Source organism: Gallus gallus, chromosome 1 (assembly GCF_016699485.2).
Source record: "Gallus gallus isolate bGalGal1 chromosome 1, bGalGal1.mat.broiler.GRCg7b, whole genome shotgun sequence".
Classification (NCBI taxonomy): domain Eukaryota; kingdom Metazoa; phylum Chordata; class Aves; order Galliformes; family Phasianidae; genus Gallus; species Gallus gallus.
Window position 1 is genome coordinate 188,037,851 of NC_052532.1, and position 13,455 is coordinate 188,051,305.

The following is a 13,455-nucleotide window of genomic DNA, read 5'->3' on the forward strand; positions in this document are numbered from 1 at the left end:
GAGTGAAAGAGTTTATTTGCAGAAAGGGAGATCTGGGATAAATGTGAGAAAACTTTTGTAGCTAAATGTACAGAAAGGCACATAAAGCGTAAATACAGAAATTATCAACCTCTTTGCTGAAATTCATCCAGTCACAGGTACTATTCATGAGGTCAAAACAACCCATAGAGAAAATCCTAGAGTTTCAGTTCAACAGGAATTTTGTTTAACAAATGGCCTTTTGATGTACCCCGATGGAATTTAGGAGGCACACCTAACTGTGCAGTCTTTGCACTGCAACATGCTAATTAATAATCTACCAATTAAATTCAAGCTCAAGTGCCAAAATTGGTTTAGTCAAAACCCAGCAGATAAAAAGGCAATCCCTTGTCAAAGTGAACAGCTTATTTTCCATATTTCAAGGAATGTGTCCCATTTAAACCCCATATTCCCCAAACGTGTGACAGTCCCACACTTTTATCTTTAGATTTCAAATAAAAACAAATGAATTTAAAATTCATTTGTATTTTTTAAAAAATAAATCAAAGGGCAGTTTAATTCCCCTGAGTACATCCTGTCTGTCGCTCAGTTTGATAGATGATGTGTCATGTTTGGGCATTGTCTATCTGGGGGATGCTCCAGACCTCATTTTTATGGCCCACATCTAGGATCTGGAACTCTAACACAGTTTATCACTTACTTGTGCCATATTGGTTCAGGTCCAAAAAATTCCAAAGGCAGATCACCTGTAAGGTCCACGTCTGAGTTTTTCAGAAGCCTGGTACAATTTAAGCCAAGAGCCTTACACAGACATGTCGCTGTTTTTCTGACTGACAGAGGAGTGTGGCACTGATGACTATTATATGGTCTGTTGTACATATTTGAAAGACTTTTTCTATATGCACTAATCCTGATTTCAACTTCTGTATTACACAAATCCTGGAAAAACTTCTGTATTTCCTCTGCTATTACTGAATTCCTCAAACTCTTCAAAAACCTGAATACAAACCTACATCTATTTTTCTTTCACTCCATGCTTTGCTTCTTCCATATATAAGGATCCTTTGATGATACACCATTCTGCTGTGGTTGCATCACTTGTATTACCATTCTCACTGCTTTTCTGAACCTTGAAAGCTACCTAGAAGATATTCATGCATTTTTGTGGGTAATGAATGTAAATCATAATTATATATTCAGATTTTAGATCTTTCTTATTAGATGGGTGAATTGGAGTAATTCCCATCATTCTTTTTTTCTCAGGAATTCAAGTTCTTACATAGATACGAATATTTAAGGCATTAAGATGTGCCAGGGAAGGTTCAGGTTAAACATTAGGAAAAAGTTCTTCTCAAAAAGACTGGTCTTGTAGTGGAATGGGCTACCCATTGAGGTGATGGAGTCACCGTCCCTAGAGGTGTTCAAGGAATATGGCGATGTGGCACTGAGAGACATGGTTAATGGGCATGGTAGGGATGGGCTGATGGTGAGACTCTAGGATCTTAGAGGTCTTCTCCATCCTTAGTTATTCTATGATTTTGTGATTTCAGACAAGCATGTCTGCAAGTGAAGAAAGTTTTGCTTTTGCTTCTGTAGCTGTTGTGTCTGATGGTAATTTATAATCAAAGAAATTGAATTCTGTAGGAGATGGAAGAATAATATTGTTACTAAGAAGGCAATGTGAGGAAATGGAAATCGATTTATTTACCTACCCCGAGTCGCTATCATTTTTTTTACTGATGTTTCTGAACTTAATAATAAAAGCCAGACTTTCATAGGCTCCCAAGAATTCAGGTCAGCCTCCAGCCAGAGTTGTGAGAGCCCTCAACATGCCTTGCTCTTGTAGAATTCAACAAAATTAGTCAAAAAAAGTTGACCATGGACTGCATTTTGGACAGTGGATTTGGATTTGTCTTAATCTAAAATTTTGGTGATAACGCTCACATTAAGTGTAACGGCACCAGCATTGACTTTCAGTTGCAAAAGAATGAAAATTAGAACTGGTAAAAAACATTTGGTGAGTAGATGGCACTGAAAGATATTTACTTGTCAAATCTGAAAAATGCCATAGCAGCATGTTGACTCAATGACACATACTTTCAAAGAAAGACATTGAAATGAATAGCATTTTTTTTAATTGTTTTTCTCATCGCAATAGCACTGAGGTGTTTTATTTCAAGTTTATAATTTGTTTTTACATTGTTTATGTGTTGAGGTGTGTTTTTTGCCTCAGCATCAAAATGACATTTCCAGTGTAGCTAAATATCTTTTTTTTTCCCCTTTAGAATTTCTTTTTCAGAGAAGATAAAAACTAATATTGAGTTTTTGTATTCATTTTGAATGGAAAAGGACGTCTGAACTAGATGAAATTTTGCATAGAAAATGTCTTTCTTCGTCAAGCCGAAGGCTTGTAAGAAGTTAAAATAGTGAAATAAGTAAATAAACTGATACACTGCATTAGTAGCAGAAAAAATACTCCTGTGATCTTACAAATAACAGAAAATTGAATCTTGCTTTTTTTTCACATTACTTTAAGAAAAAGTTTTCATGAGAAATTTTGGAATGTTACAAACTAAGCATTTGTCTCCTTAAGCAAAGATAAATTGGTTAGACATTAACACTGTGCTTAACTTTGGTCCAACTAAACAGCCTTCTCTCCATTCTATAAACTCCAGTCACTTCTTCACTGATGCATTGCTTATTTCTGGGGCAGCAAACCTGGTGCCATCCTGTCCAGAACTTGCAGCTCCAGGGAAGGATATTGAGCACACTTCAAACCTAAAAAGCCCTGCACAGTAATGTGCAACAGACTATCTCTGCCATATCTTGGTGACAAAAGGCAGCCTCTCCTGATTTTGCTTGGAGATATTCACAAGGGAAAAAGGGTATTAAAAAGAAAAAAAAGGCACTCAATTTGTCTACAGCTTCAACTGCTGCAACATACTCTGCATATTGGAAAAAAATATTCTCCCATATTCCATCCCACATTTCTTTCATCTGCTACTTCTTGCATAATTAGAATGTAATAAGAAGGGGCTGTCTGGGAATTCAAAAATTCCTTTACCCATTCTTCTATTTTTTTTTAAAGAAATTATGAGATTTATATGTATATATATATTTAAAAAAAAAAGCTGAACAATAGTGAGTTCAATTGAAGAATATTTATCAAAAACATGCTTTGCAGGTGCAAGCAGTCACTGTGAAACTTTGAAATTTCCTGCAAGAGTTGCTTATTTCATCTTGTTTTTTATTTTGGTTTATTTTGTTGATTATTTCACTTTATTATTGTATTTTTATTCTATTCATTTATTTTAATTTCATTTAGTTTCAGTATTTAAGTTCCTCCTCCCCTCCCTTCTCCTTCTCCTTCTCCTTCTCCTTCTCCTTCTCCTTCTCCTTCTCCTTCTCCTTCTCCTTCTCCTTCTCCTTCTCCTTCTCCTTCTCCTTCTCCTTCTCCTTCTCCTTCTCCTTCTCCTTCTCCTTCCTTCTCCTTCTCTTTCTCCTTCTCCTTTTTTCTTCCTCTTCCTCTTCCTCCCCCTCTCCTTTTTCCCTTTTCTTTTTCCCCCTTTTTTTTTTTCTCTCTGTCTCTTTTTTACTTTTCCTTTTCCTTGGCTGTTGGCCTCCTACCAGCTGTGCCTACTCGGTGGAGCAGCAGCACATCCCTCATCTGGGGCAGCCAAATCCAGGAGCACTATTGGCGGCTTTGGGACAGAAGCACCTCGAGCTGCTTCCACCCTCTGTGGATCTGAGAGCACCCCTGAGTGCTCTTTTGGTTCTATGCCCACTAGTATGCTTATCATTTTTAAATAGATCCAAGACATGAGCCGTTGCCAGCTGGACTCACTTTCTTGATGAAAGAATGTGTTTCTTTTCCATCATGTATGTGTTTGTGGAAGAAGGAAAAATTCGGGCAAGGAGTGTAATGCTGAGCACTCTGAACAGTTAAACAGGGGTTGGGGGCTGCTAGCAGAGCCAGCCCTCCCCATCTCCCTGCACCAGCTCCCAAGGTTCATGCTAACGTGGTGCCCCAGCTCAAACCCATCACTCTGTGTGTATACCCAAACTTGCCTTCACACGGCCTCAAATCTTTCTCATGAGGTTCTGCAGTGTAGCCCTGACTTTATCCTCTGCTGTGATATTGCTGAAGCATCCAAAACATGGTCTCTCCCAAGATAGTGGGCAGAAAATGTGTGAGCTGTGATGCTGTAGGTTTATTTCACTACTCACAAAACTATTCTTCACCTTTGTTGAAGATATGGTCCTGTGATCTGGTAATTATATCTGGGAACATGCAGACAAATCCAGACATACATAATATATGTTTACAAAGGAAAAAACATGTATATTAAACACGTTCTAACGTCAGTAAATTCTTCAGTTGATGTTTAATGCATTTGACCATATGGCAAAGCCTCACCTGAATACTGTATATGATTTGATTACATAACAAGAGGCTCCTAACTGATGGATAGAAAAAATGTTGACATACTTTCCCATGAAATCCAGAATAATTTTAGTACCCAGCCAGTAACAAGCCCATTGCTTTAGGCACAGGAAAGGTGGGAGATAATGGAATAAATCATCTTCCTGACAAATATTCAATTTAAAGAAAACAATGGTAGATGATGGCTTATCTGATTTGCTGACAAGGCATAGGATTTGTTTCCTTATTATTTTGTAGACAGAAATGGCTTCATGGCTTCAGAACCAAAATCCAAAGACTCATAATATCACAGCTTGGAAATTAATAGAGTTAGTCCCTATGTACTTGCCAAAAATGTCTTGGACAAGACAAGAAACAGAATCCAGAGGTCTGCTCATATGCTTTAACCACAGAGATTTCCTCATTTCTCAGATAATTCTGCAATATTTGATCATTTTGTATTATAAGTATCCCAGTTTCCTCATTAAGGTTCAGTATGATTTGATTCACCCTGCTTTCTACCTTTGCCTTGTACATTGTAATTGCAGGAGGCATAATTTCATATTTCTGCAGTAATTAGCATGACACAGAGTTAATGTTTATTGGTTCTGATGTACTGCAATACAGATTACTTTCTATAGCCATTTGAACATAATCGCCAAATTCAGCACATACTTACAAATAGTTTGATATTATTGCAGATTATATTTATGGGAAAATAAGCTACATCTTTTAAAAAAACCACCCAATTTAACAACAGAATATGCACTTAATCCTGTCAAAATTGCAATTGGCATCCACTGGAGACCTGCAAAGTGTAGCTCTGTACATCCTGCTCCTGGAAGTGGTGCTGAATATGTTCTGAGTCTCTGAGCCAAGTGGGATTCATAGAATCATTAAAGTTGGAAAAGACCTCTAAGATCATGTAGTCCAACCTCAGCCCACCCCCACCATGCCCACTGACCATGTCCCTCAGTGCCACATCTCCACACTTCTTGAACACCTCCAGGGACAGTGACTCCACCACTTCCCTGGGCAGCCTGTGCCAACACCCCATCACTCTTTCAGAGAAGAAAGCAATGGGCTCTTTCCTCATATCCAGCCTGAATCACAGCTCGGGGGAGTTTGGCTCCAAACTGGCACTAGCCTCATCCTCTACACTGCAACTAATTTAGTTTTATTTGAAAAAGTTTCATTACACCTCTCTGAGAACGTTACACTGGCTTTTGATTGTTTTGATTAAGAGAGTGCTAGTCAATAAATGCAAGTGTTTGAGTTCCATCTAAGATAGAGGGAAATAACATGTAAGCAAACAGTGCATTTAAGGCTACCTAAATCAGACACATTTTAGAGATAGATTTAAAATAACTTTACTTTTTTTTCTGGCTGAGAGGCCAGCTCCTAATTTATGCTTTCATACTTCCCTTACAACAACTGATAGAATCACTGAAGTCAATAAGGTTACTTTTATGCTTCAAGTTTGGCATGCCTACATACTTTCTGAAACAGGAGCTGAAGAACACTGTCAGACTTAATGATTGCTGGTGCCATTGTTGTTTTGAAGACTGTGTTATGATACACTAAAAAGAAAAAAAAGACTGTCTCATTTTATGAGATGTCCTTGCAATGGACATATGCACCTACAGCTCCATCAGGTGCTCAGAATCCATCCAGCCTGACCTTGAGTGTCTCCAGGGATGGAGCATCCACCACCTCTCAGTGCAGCCTGTGCAGGTATTTCATTAGAAGCAGCAAAACCTACAAAGTGATGAGGTCATGTGAACTGATGGTCAGACATGGCAGGTTGGATTGCCCCTGTATTGTAAAGTAAGCCAGATAACATCTCAACAAAATATTCTCCAGCAGCAGGAAGTATATTAAAATTCTTGCAGCAGCTAATTCCCTCACAAATCAATTGAAAATTACTAGCAGCTTCTGTGAAGAGCTAAGCAGCCTCAAATTGTCAGGTGAACTGAATGAGATTCAATGTTTAAAAAAAGTCAGAATAATAATTCAATGAAATTGAAGCACAAAGCCCAGTGGAGAGTGTTCCTGTAAGAATTAAGTTATTAAATTTTAAGCAATCATATGCAATAATACAGCTGAAATATTGTTTCATACTAAATACTATTGCTGATGCAAATCTGATTCATTCTAGTGGCTACTATAATTAACTGCATGGTTTGTGAGCTGTTAATTTTGAGGATGAATAATTGGTTAAAATAAGTTTTGTGTACTGCAATGTAATATCCTTGTTCAATTTTCCACTTAATTTCAATTAATATGGGTTCTACATGTATTCCACTGTTGCTGTTTTTATGCCTATTATTTTTAATTAGAAAAAAGTGATACCTTGGTAGAAGAGAAGAAATGAACAACACTCTATGTTCTCCCAAGCTTATTCCATTACAGATATTTCAAGCTCATATCCCTTCACTATCCACAATGTTAAACATTGCTCCTGAGGCTGACTGGAACTGGAAGTGCCAGTTCCAACATGAAGCAGTCAGCAAGAAGGGAGAGAGGTGCCCAGAAAGGTGGTGATGCCCCATCCCTGGAGACACTCAAGGTCAGGCTGGGCAGGGCTCTGAGCACCCTCATAGATCTGTAGGTGTTCCTGTTCATTGTAGGGGTGTTGAACTAGATGGCCTTTAAAGGTCCCTTTCAACTCAAACGATTCTACGATTCTAAGGAAACTCTCAGTTCTATTCTTCACTTACCTCTTCACAATGATTTTCAATATAAACTATGCATTTTTATTAATTCTCCTGACATTTTCAGTGCTTCAGAATTTTTCATTAGCTAAGGCTGCGTGGTGATGTTATTGTTCACTATCAAAAAGGTGATCATGTAGATGGATCTACTTTATGATGCTATCAACTGTCTGCTGGAGAGCCTTATTCATCTCTGTAGAAGTAGCCTAGACATCGGATTGGATGCATATCTTCTGGATATTTACTGCCAAAATGCATCACATTGGATGAGAGCCACACTCAGAGTCATGTATTAGCCCTCATTTCATTCAAGAAAAAATGCCTATACATCACTATTTTCATAGCACATCTTGCTTTCTCACATTGTGCTACTCCAGCAGCCCAGTTGGGCAGGTTTATGCTCCATCCCTACTTTTCTTTGGGAGGGAGACTCCAATAGCATGGACAGAGAAGGTTGTTTTGGTTTCTTTCATTCCTGGCAACCCCCATACAGAGTTCCTTAGGGACATGGTTCAGTGGGAAATATTGGTGGTGGGTGTATGGTTGAACTAGATGATCTTAGTGGTCTCCAGACTTAATGATTCTATGAATCTATGATTCTGCAGTAAATAACACTGCATTGTAGGATGCTGCTGAAGGAATTTTTTTTTTTTTTTTTTTTTTTGTAATTTTCTCAGGAGCTTCAGAAGAAAATAGAAATGGTTAACCAATTCTGGCTTAAGAGGACAAGAGTTATAACCCAGATGACATCATCAAACTCTTCATAAGCATTTTAATGCATTCATCTGCACTTCATTATCATCACTTTTCAATTGGAGAGGAGCAAAAGATATAGAGACTGGAGAGTTATTAGCATGGTAAACTTTTGGCATAGTAAAAAAAATACTGTGCCTAGGTCAGTCTGTTTAAACAGTATTGATTCCCATGTCTCTGAAATAGAAGTATCACCTGCAAGAAAACCACTGGATACAATCTATGTTAGCATCTCCACCTCCAGTATTCCCTAAAAAGGTTTCTGAGGCTTTGATGAGATTTCTGCAGTGTGGGAGAAGTTCCCAGAATCACAGAAGCCTTATATTGTAACGTTTATGTCAAATGCTTTGTATGTATGAAGAGAGAGAGAGATGTGTAAGTTGTAGAGCTGCAAAGAGAGCAGCATCAGCTGGATAGTAAAATTGCAGTAGTAAAATCAACTGGGTAGTAAAATTCTTATTTTTTAAATTATTATTACTATCTATTATTTTTATTTTTAACATAGTCAATCTGCATAATGATAAGAACTATGAACAGCTTAAGGGGACATTTTCCACTATTAATAACCAACCATTAGCAGATATCTAAGGAGCTGGTTGTGTTTCAGCCCTGAACACTAAACATCTGCTTTGTGATGTTCCCTTGCAGGCCAGATGACACTGAGGACGCAGCATGTTCAGGACTCCAAGATGGGCTTTGTAATCAACGCTATATACTCAATGGCTTACGGCCTCCACAACATGCAGCTGTCACTGTGCCCAGGCTATGTGGGCCTTTGCGATGCCATGAAGCCCATAGATGGACGGAAGCTTCTGGAGTCCCTCATGAAGACCAACTTTACTGGGGTCTCTGGGGACATGATCTTGTTTGATGAGAATGGTGACTCGCCAGGAAGGTAACATTAACATTTGTCAAACTATTTAAATAGCAGACATGCTAACTGTACGCTGTAGGTCATTCGCACAACATTAGAACTAAGATCTCATTCCTTATTTTTCATATTTTCAGACTTTCTGAGCTTGTTTTTCCAGAATAACTCTTTTTACTACAGTGTGTTTTTAATCTAATAATCTAATTGGAGAAAAGATATGAGTTTTTCAGGTACTCAGTCTTCCTCTGTGGGTGGCAAACCACTAGACCCTCAGTTTTCTGTTTGCAGACCATAATGCCAACACAGTGTTACCCTTTCTCTCTTTGGGTATTTCAGAATTATGTGTTTGAAAGGTAAGTAGTCATTACTTTAATAATTAACCAGACATAGTTCCTTTACTAAGGAAGCTAAAATTCAAAAGATGTATTGATTAGTCTTGTTTTTTTTTTCTGATTTGAATAATTAAAAGCCTACATTGTTACCTTCCAAATGAAGCAGTACCATGTGCATAACACACTAAACTAGTAATTCATAGTGTACTGCTATAAACAAATTAAACAAAGCTAAACATGATTTGCTATGGCATACATGCAGTTTCCATATGGAAGCACATACTCAGAATATCAATGAGAATTTTTCAAGTTTTCTGCCTACTGAACTGTCAGATGAGAACAAGTGTGATAGCATTCAAAGTGTATTTATTTTTTCTTTCTAGTTCAGCAAGTAGATTCCTGCCTCATTTCACTGCATTTACTCCAGTTTGATTGAGGTAGTCCTTTCTGTCAGCATTATTGGGAAGGTTTTAAATGTCTGTGTGGTGACAGTTTGTGAACAGATGACTAGAGTGAAAACTGGTCATCCTGTGCACTCATTATTTATGTTTTATATTCTCCCTGTAATGTGAACTGAAACAAGAGAATTAACTACAGAACAGAACAGGACAAGAAAATAAAATCCCATTGGTCAGAATACTCTGATATTTCAAAAGTTTTCAACGATTTCAGAAATTATTTTTTTCTCATTTTATTTGAAAACCTGTAATGTTAACATTTTCATCAAAAGATAGCAGGCCAGCCACATGAAATACAGTCTGCTTTAGCCAGTCCTCCGGAAACACACACTTCAAAAATCTTCAGACTCATACTCTAAGGAAGTGTACCATGAGCTGTCAGGAAAACTCAAACACAGGAACCCAGGAAATAAAAAAAAGAAGGGTGTTAATTTATTGTCAGCATTGTTTTGGTGAGCAAGGCTGTTTTCCATTATGCATTTCAATTTTTACGAATTGCTGAATTTGGAAGAAAAGTACTCAGTCTAGATTTTTTCTGACAAATCTGTGTAAGATTTGTCACAGACTTCTCTTAAAAGATTTCTGTTAGATTTTAGTGATATTTGGGTGCAAATAATTGCATCCTACATTATCCCTATCTCATTTCCACCCGTTTCTTATAGAAAGAGTGAAGAGTTCAGTAAATAAATCCTATGAGATACCACACACCAATGACAATCAATGCAAAATTTTGCAAGGGGAACCTTACGTTTACCTTTTCTTCAAGTTGGCATTCTTTACAATAACGTTTCAATTCCATTTGCCTCAAGGAATTTAGCAAATACCTTGGTCTCTATATTCAACATTCAGTTCTAAAAAAGATGAGGAAGGAGTCAAGCACCAGTATTTCACTGGAGAGCATGGAGCCTCCACACTGTGCACCTCAGTGTAACGTGACTTTTGGAAAGTCCAGCCTCACAGGATGGGTATGAGATACAGCAGTCTCTGCCTACTCAAAATAAAGAAATGTGAGTGGGGATAAAATGTTTTTCAGAGCTCGGTTACTATAGAAGCACAGGTCTTTTTTCCCTCCTGTCCTAAAACTGTCACATCATTAAATCCATACTATGTGCTCAAAGTAGCCAATATTGAGTCAAAATTTACTCTTTGTTAAGAAGGTCTTATAGGAAGCTCCATTTCTAATTCCCAGATCTAAGTAGTTTCTAGTCTTTTGAGCACTGTCAAATACTATCTGCTACAGCTGGGAGAAGGTGCAGTTGTAATGAAATTTCTCATCTTTCCTGTTCACTTTTGTTGTTAGCTGCATCTTGGTGAAACAGAAATGTAAATCCTCAAAGCTGTACTGTGGTAGTGGTGTTAAGCAAGAAAACAGAATGTAAAAAGCCTTCCTGACCTAAATAACTCCAGATTTTGATGTATAGCAAAAGGGTTTTTACGTTATACAACAGATCATTAATCTCACAAGATGCTTCAAATCCTGGCCCTATCCTAAAATTCTTCATGTGTAAGCTGAGCTTTCAGAAGATAGATAGTCAGTGGAGAGCTTGTTTTAGGTGAGATGAAGACATGGGAAAAAAAGATCAGTATGGAAGCAGCAGCCATGATCTCTCAGGGTGATAACAGCTACCTGCAGATACTAAGGAAACTCCAAGAAATAAATTGAAAAGGCAAGAAAAGGCAAGAAAAATAAGTTGGTAATGTCTTGTCTACTTGCTACCAACAGAATATGGATTCTCAGCAAACTCATGGCACTTCTGTTTTGAAGCAAGTGTTTTGCACTGTGATTAGGGCACTGCTGGAGATGTGTTATTGCACCATCTGGTCTCTCCTATCCTAAAGTGACAAACTGTCCCTGTGGTGTCTCAAGCAAGCTCCAGGGAACCAATGATTCATGAACTTCTGCTATAGAAATGAACTTCCGAGTCTGGGTATTACTATAAGTCTACCAATGCTGTTCTCTGCAGAGGTCTTGTGAGACACTATATACTGAGGCAGTAGGTTTATTTAATATGTCAAGTTTCTTTCCAGTATCCCCCCTGGGATATAAGCATGGAACTAATCTGCAGCTACTGGAGGGATAATTATTTTAGTTCCAGTGGCCTGATAAGCATTGACAGTACTTTCGTTTCTCTGCCCATAAAACTCTGAATTGACATCTTTAACACAGTAACCCTCAGAGGAGCATTACAATGTCCTGACAATAAAGACTCTGCAAGGGCTTTTGGGCTAACATTTTAGTTGGTCTGTTTAATGCTTGAACAGACCATTATTACGTTATTATGTTTGTAAACCTCAGCAAAAGCAAACAAAGAAACAAACAAAAAAAAAAATCTTTTTTTTTTTTTAACCACATGTAAAATCAACCTGTTTATTTGGATTTATGTATGCATTATCTGGATTAAATTTATATGTGTCAGTTTGATATTCACACTTTTAATTTTGACAGGGTATCTGAGTCTCAAACATTTTCTTCTTTATACAAGACAAAAATTAAAATATTCTAAAATCCAGAAGAATGATAATTTTATCTCACTAGCTGTGTCATTGCTCATTTCTTTTTGTTTTGGAAATAGTAAGACTCTCATTGAATTGTAGAATCTTAAAGGTTAGAAAAGACCATTATGATCATCTTGTTCAGTCATCAACCCATCACCACCACGCCCATTAAAACAAGTCTCATGATATGGGTAATGTCATACTGGCCATCCAGTCAGGCTCCATTCCCATTTTATTTCACTGGTTGCTTGCAGTCCCAGTCCTGATCCGTGTTTGATTTTGGCACCGACTCCCTGCCAAACTAGTTTCTTCTCTGAGACAGTTAGATTTTATCTCCTGGGTTAAAACATTCCAAGATCCGTGTCTGGAGAAGTGTATCAAAGGAGAGCTTTATTGTAACATTTTTTTTTTATATCAGCCTAGAAAAATTATTGATGTTATAGTCTAACTACTGCTTGCTAGTCTCAAAAGTTGCTATTGGAGTGACCTACATAGATGGACATTTTGGTTTTTTGCCTCACCATAAGTTTAAATCTCTGAATTAGGGTATCAAAGCACTACAAAGATGATGAAGGGCCACCTGGAGGGCCGATGTATGAAGAGCAGCTGAGGTCCTATGGTTTGTTCAGTCCAGAGCAGAGCAGGCTGAGGGGAGGCCTCATTGTGGCTTCAGGTTGAACTCAATGATCTGCGTGAGTCCCTTCCAACTTCAGATGTTCTATAGTTCTATGAGTCTTAAAGTGTTGCCACAAAACTTTAGTATCTTATTTAAGAGACAGTTTGATTTAATGAGCTGGTTCTTTTACTTACCTGCAACTTCATAATGGACTTCATAATGTGCACTCTAACAATATCAGACTTAATCCAGCTCTGTCAATATGCTTTCCTTGGGAACGAATTTTGAGTCTCCTGCTAGGAAAAAGTTGGCCTCTCATTTATGAACCAGGCAGCTTTTTTAAGCCTAGGATTGCATTTACATTCTCAGTTTATAGTGTTTGCTTAGTGATTTTCACATTGCTTACTCAAGTCACTGCAAAATCCACTAAAGAGAAGATAAAGAAAAGATTATATAATCACTTCAGGAGTTGCCCAACTTTCCAAACTGATCTATAGGGCAGGAAGGTGGCCTGGTGTTAAGCATGCTAGAAGCAGGCTGATGAATCATAGGCTGCCCCACAAACTTTCTTTAGGACTCTATTGGAGCTAAGAAGAAAGCATAGGAAGAAGGAGAAATGTGGACCTGAAAGCTGTGATCAGCTGTGATCTACTCTTAATACTTCTGTTCCAAGATGTCAAAGGAGTCTTACCCAGAAGCCACCTAGGACTGAGGCCTAGGTACTCTTTCCCTTCATAGTGAAGCCTATGAAGAATTTAATATGTTCTGATCATTGAGGAATTATATAAAAAGGGAAGAAGGTCCTGTGTATGG

The 13,455-nt window shown here is 37.8% G+C and overlaps 1 protein-coding gene across 4 annotated transcripts in view; it reads left to right on the plus strand.

Moving 5' to 3' along the window:
* The window catches only part of GRM5 (glutamate receptor, metabotropic 5), a 254,953-nt gene that overhangs the window by 195,119 nt on the left and 46,379 nt on the right, over positions 1 to 13,455 (plus strand). For all 4 annotated transcript variants that reach the window (XM_015279791.4, NM_204138.2, NM_001397865.1 and 1 more), the window contains one exon: positions 8,518 to 8,764. In XM_015279791.4, the coding sequence (XP_015135277.1) occupies positions 8,518 to 8,764 (247 nt within the window). The remainder of the gene's footprint in view (positions 1 to 8,517; positions 8,765 to 13,455) is intronic.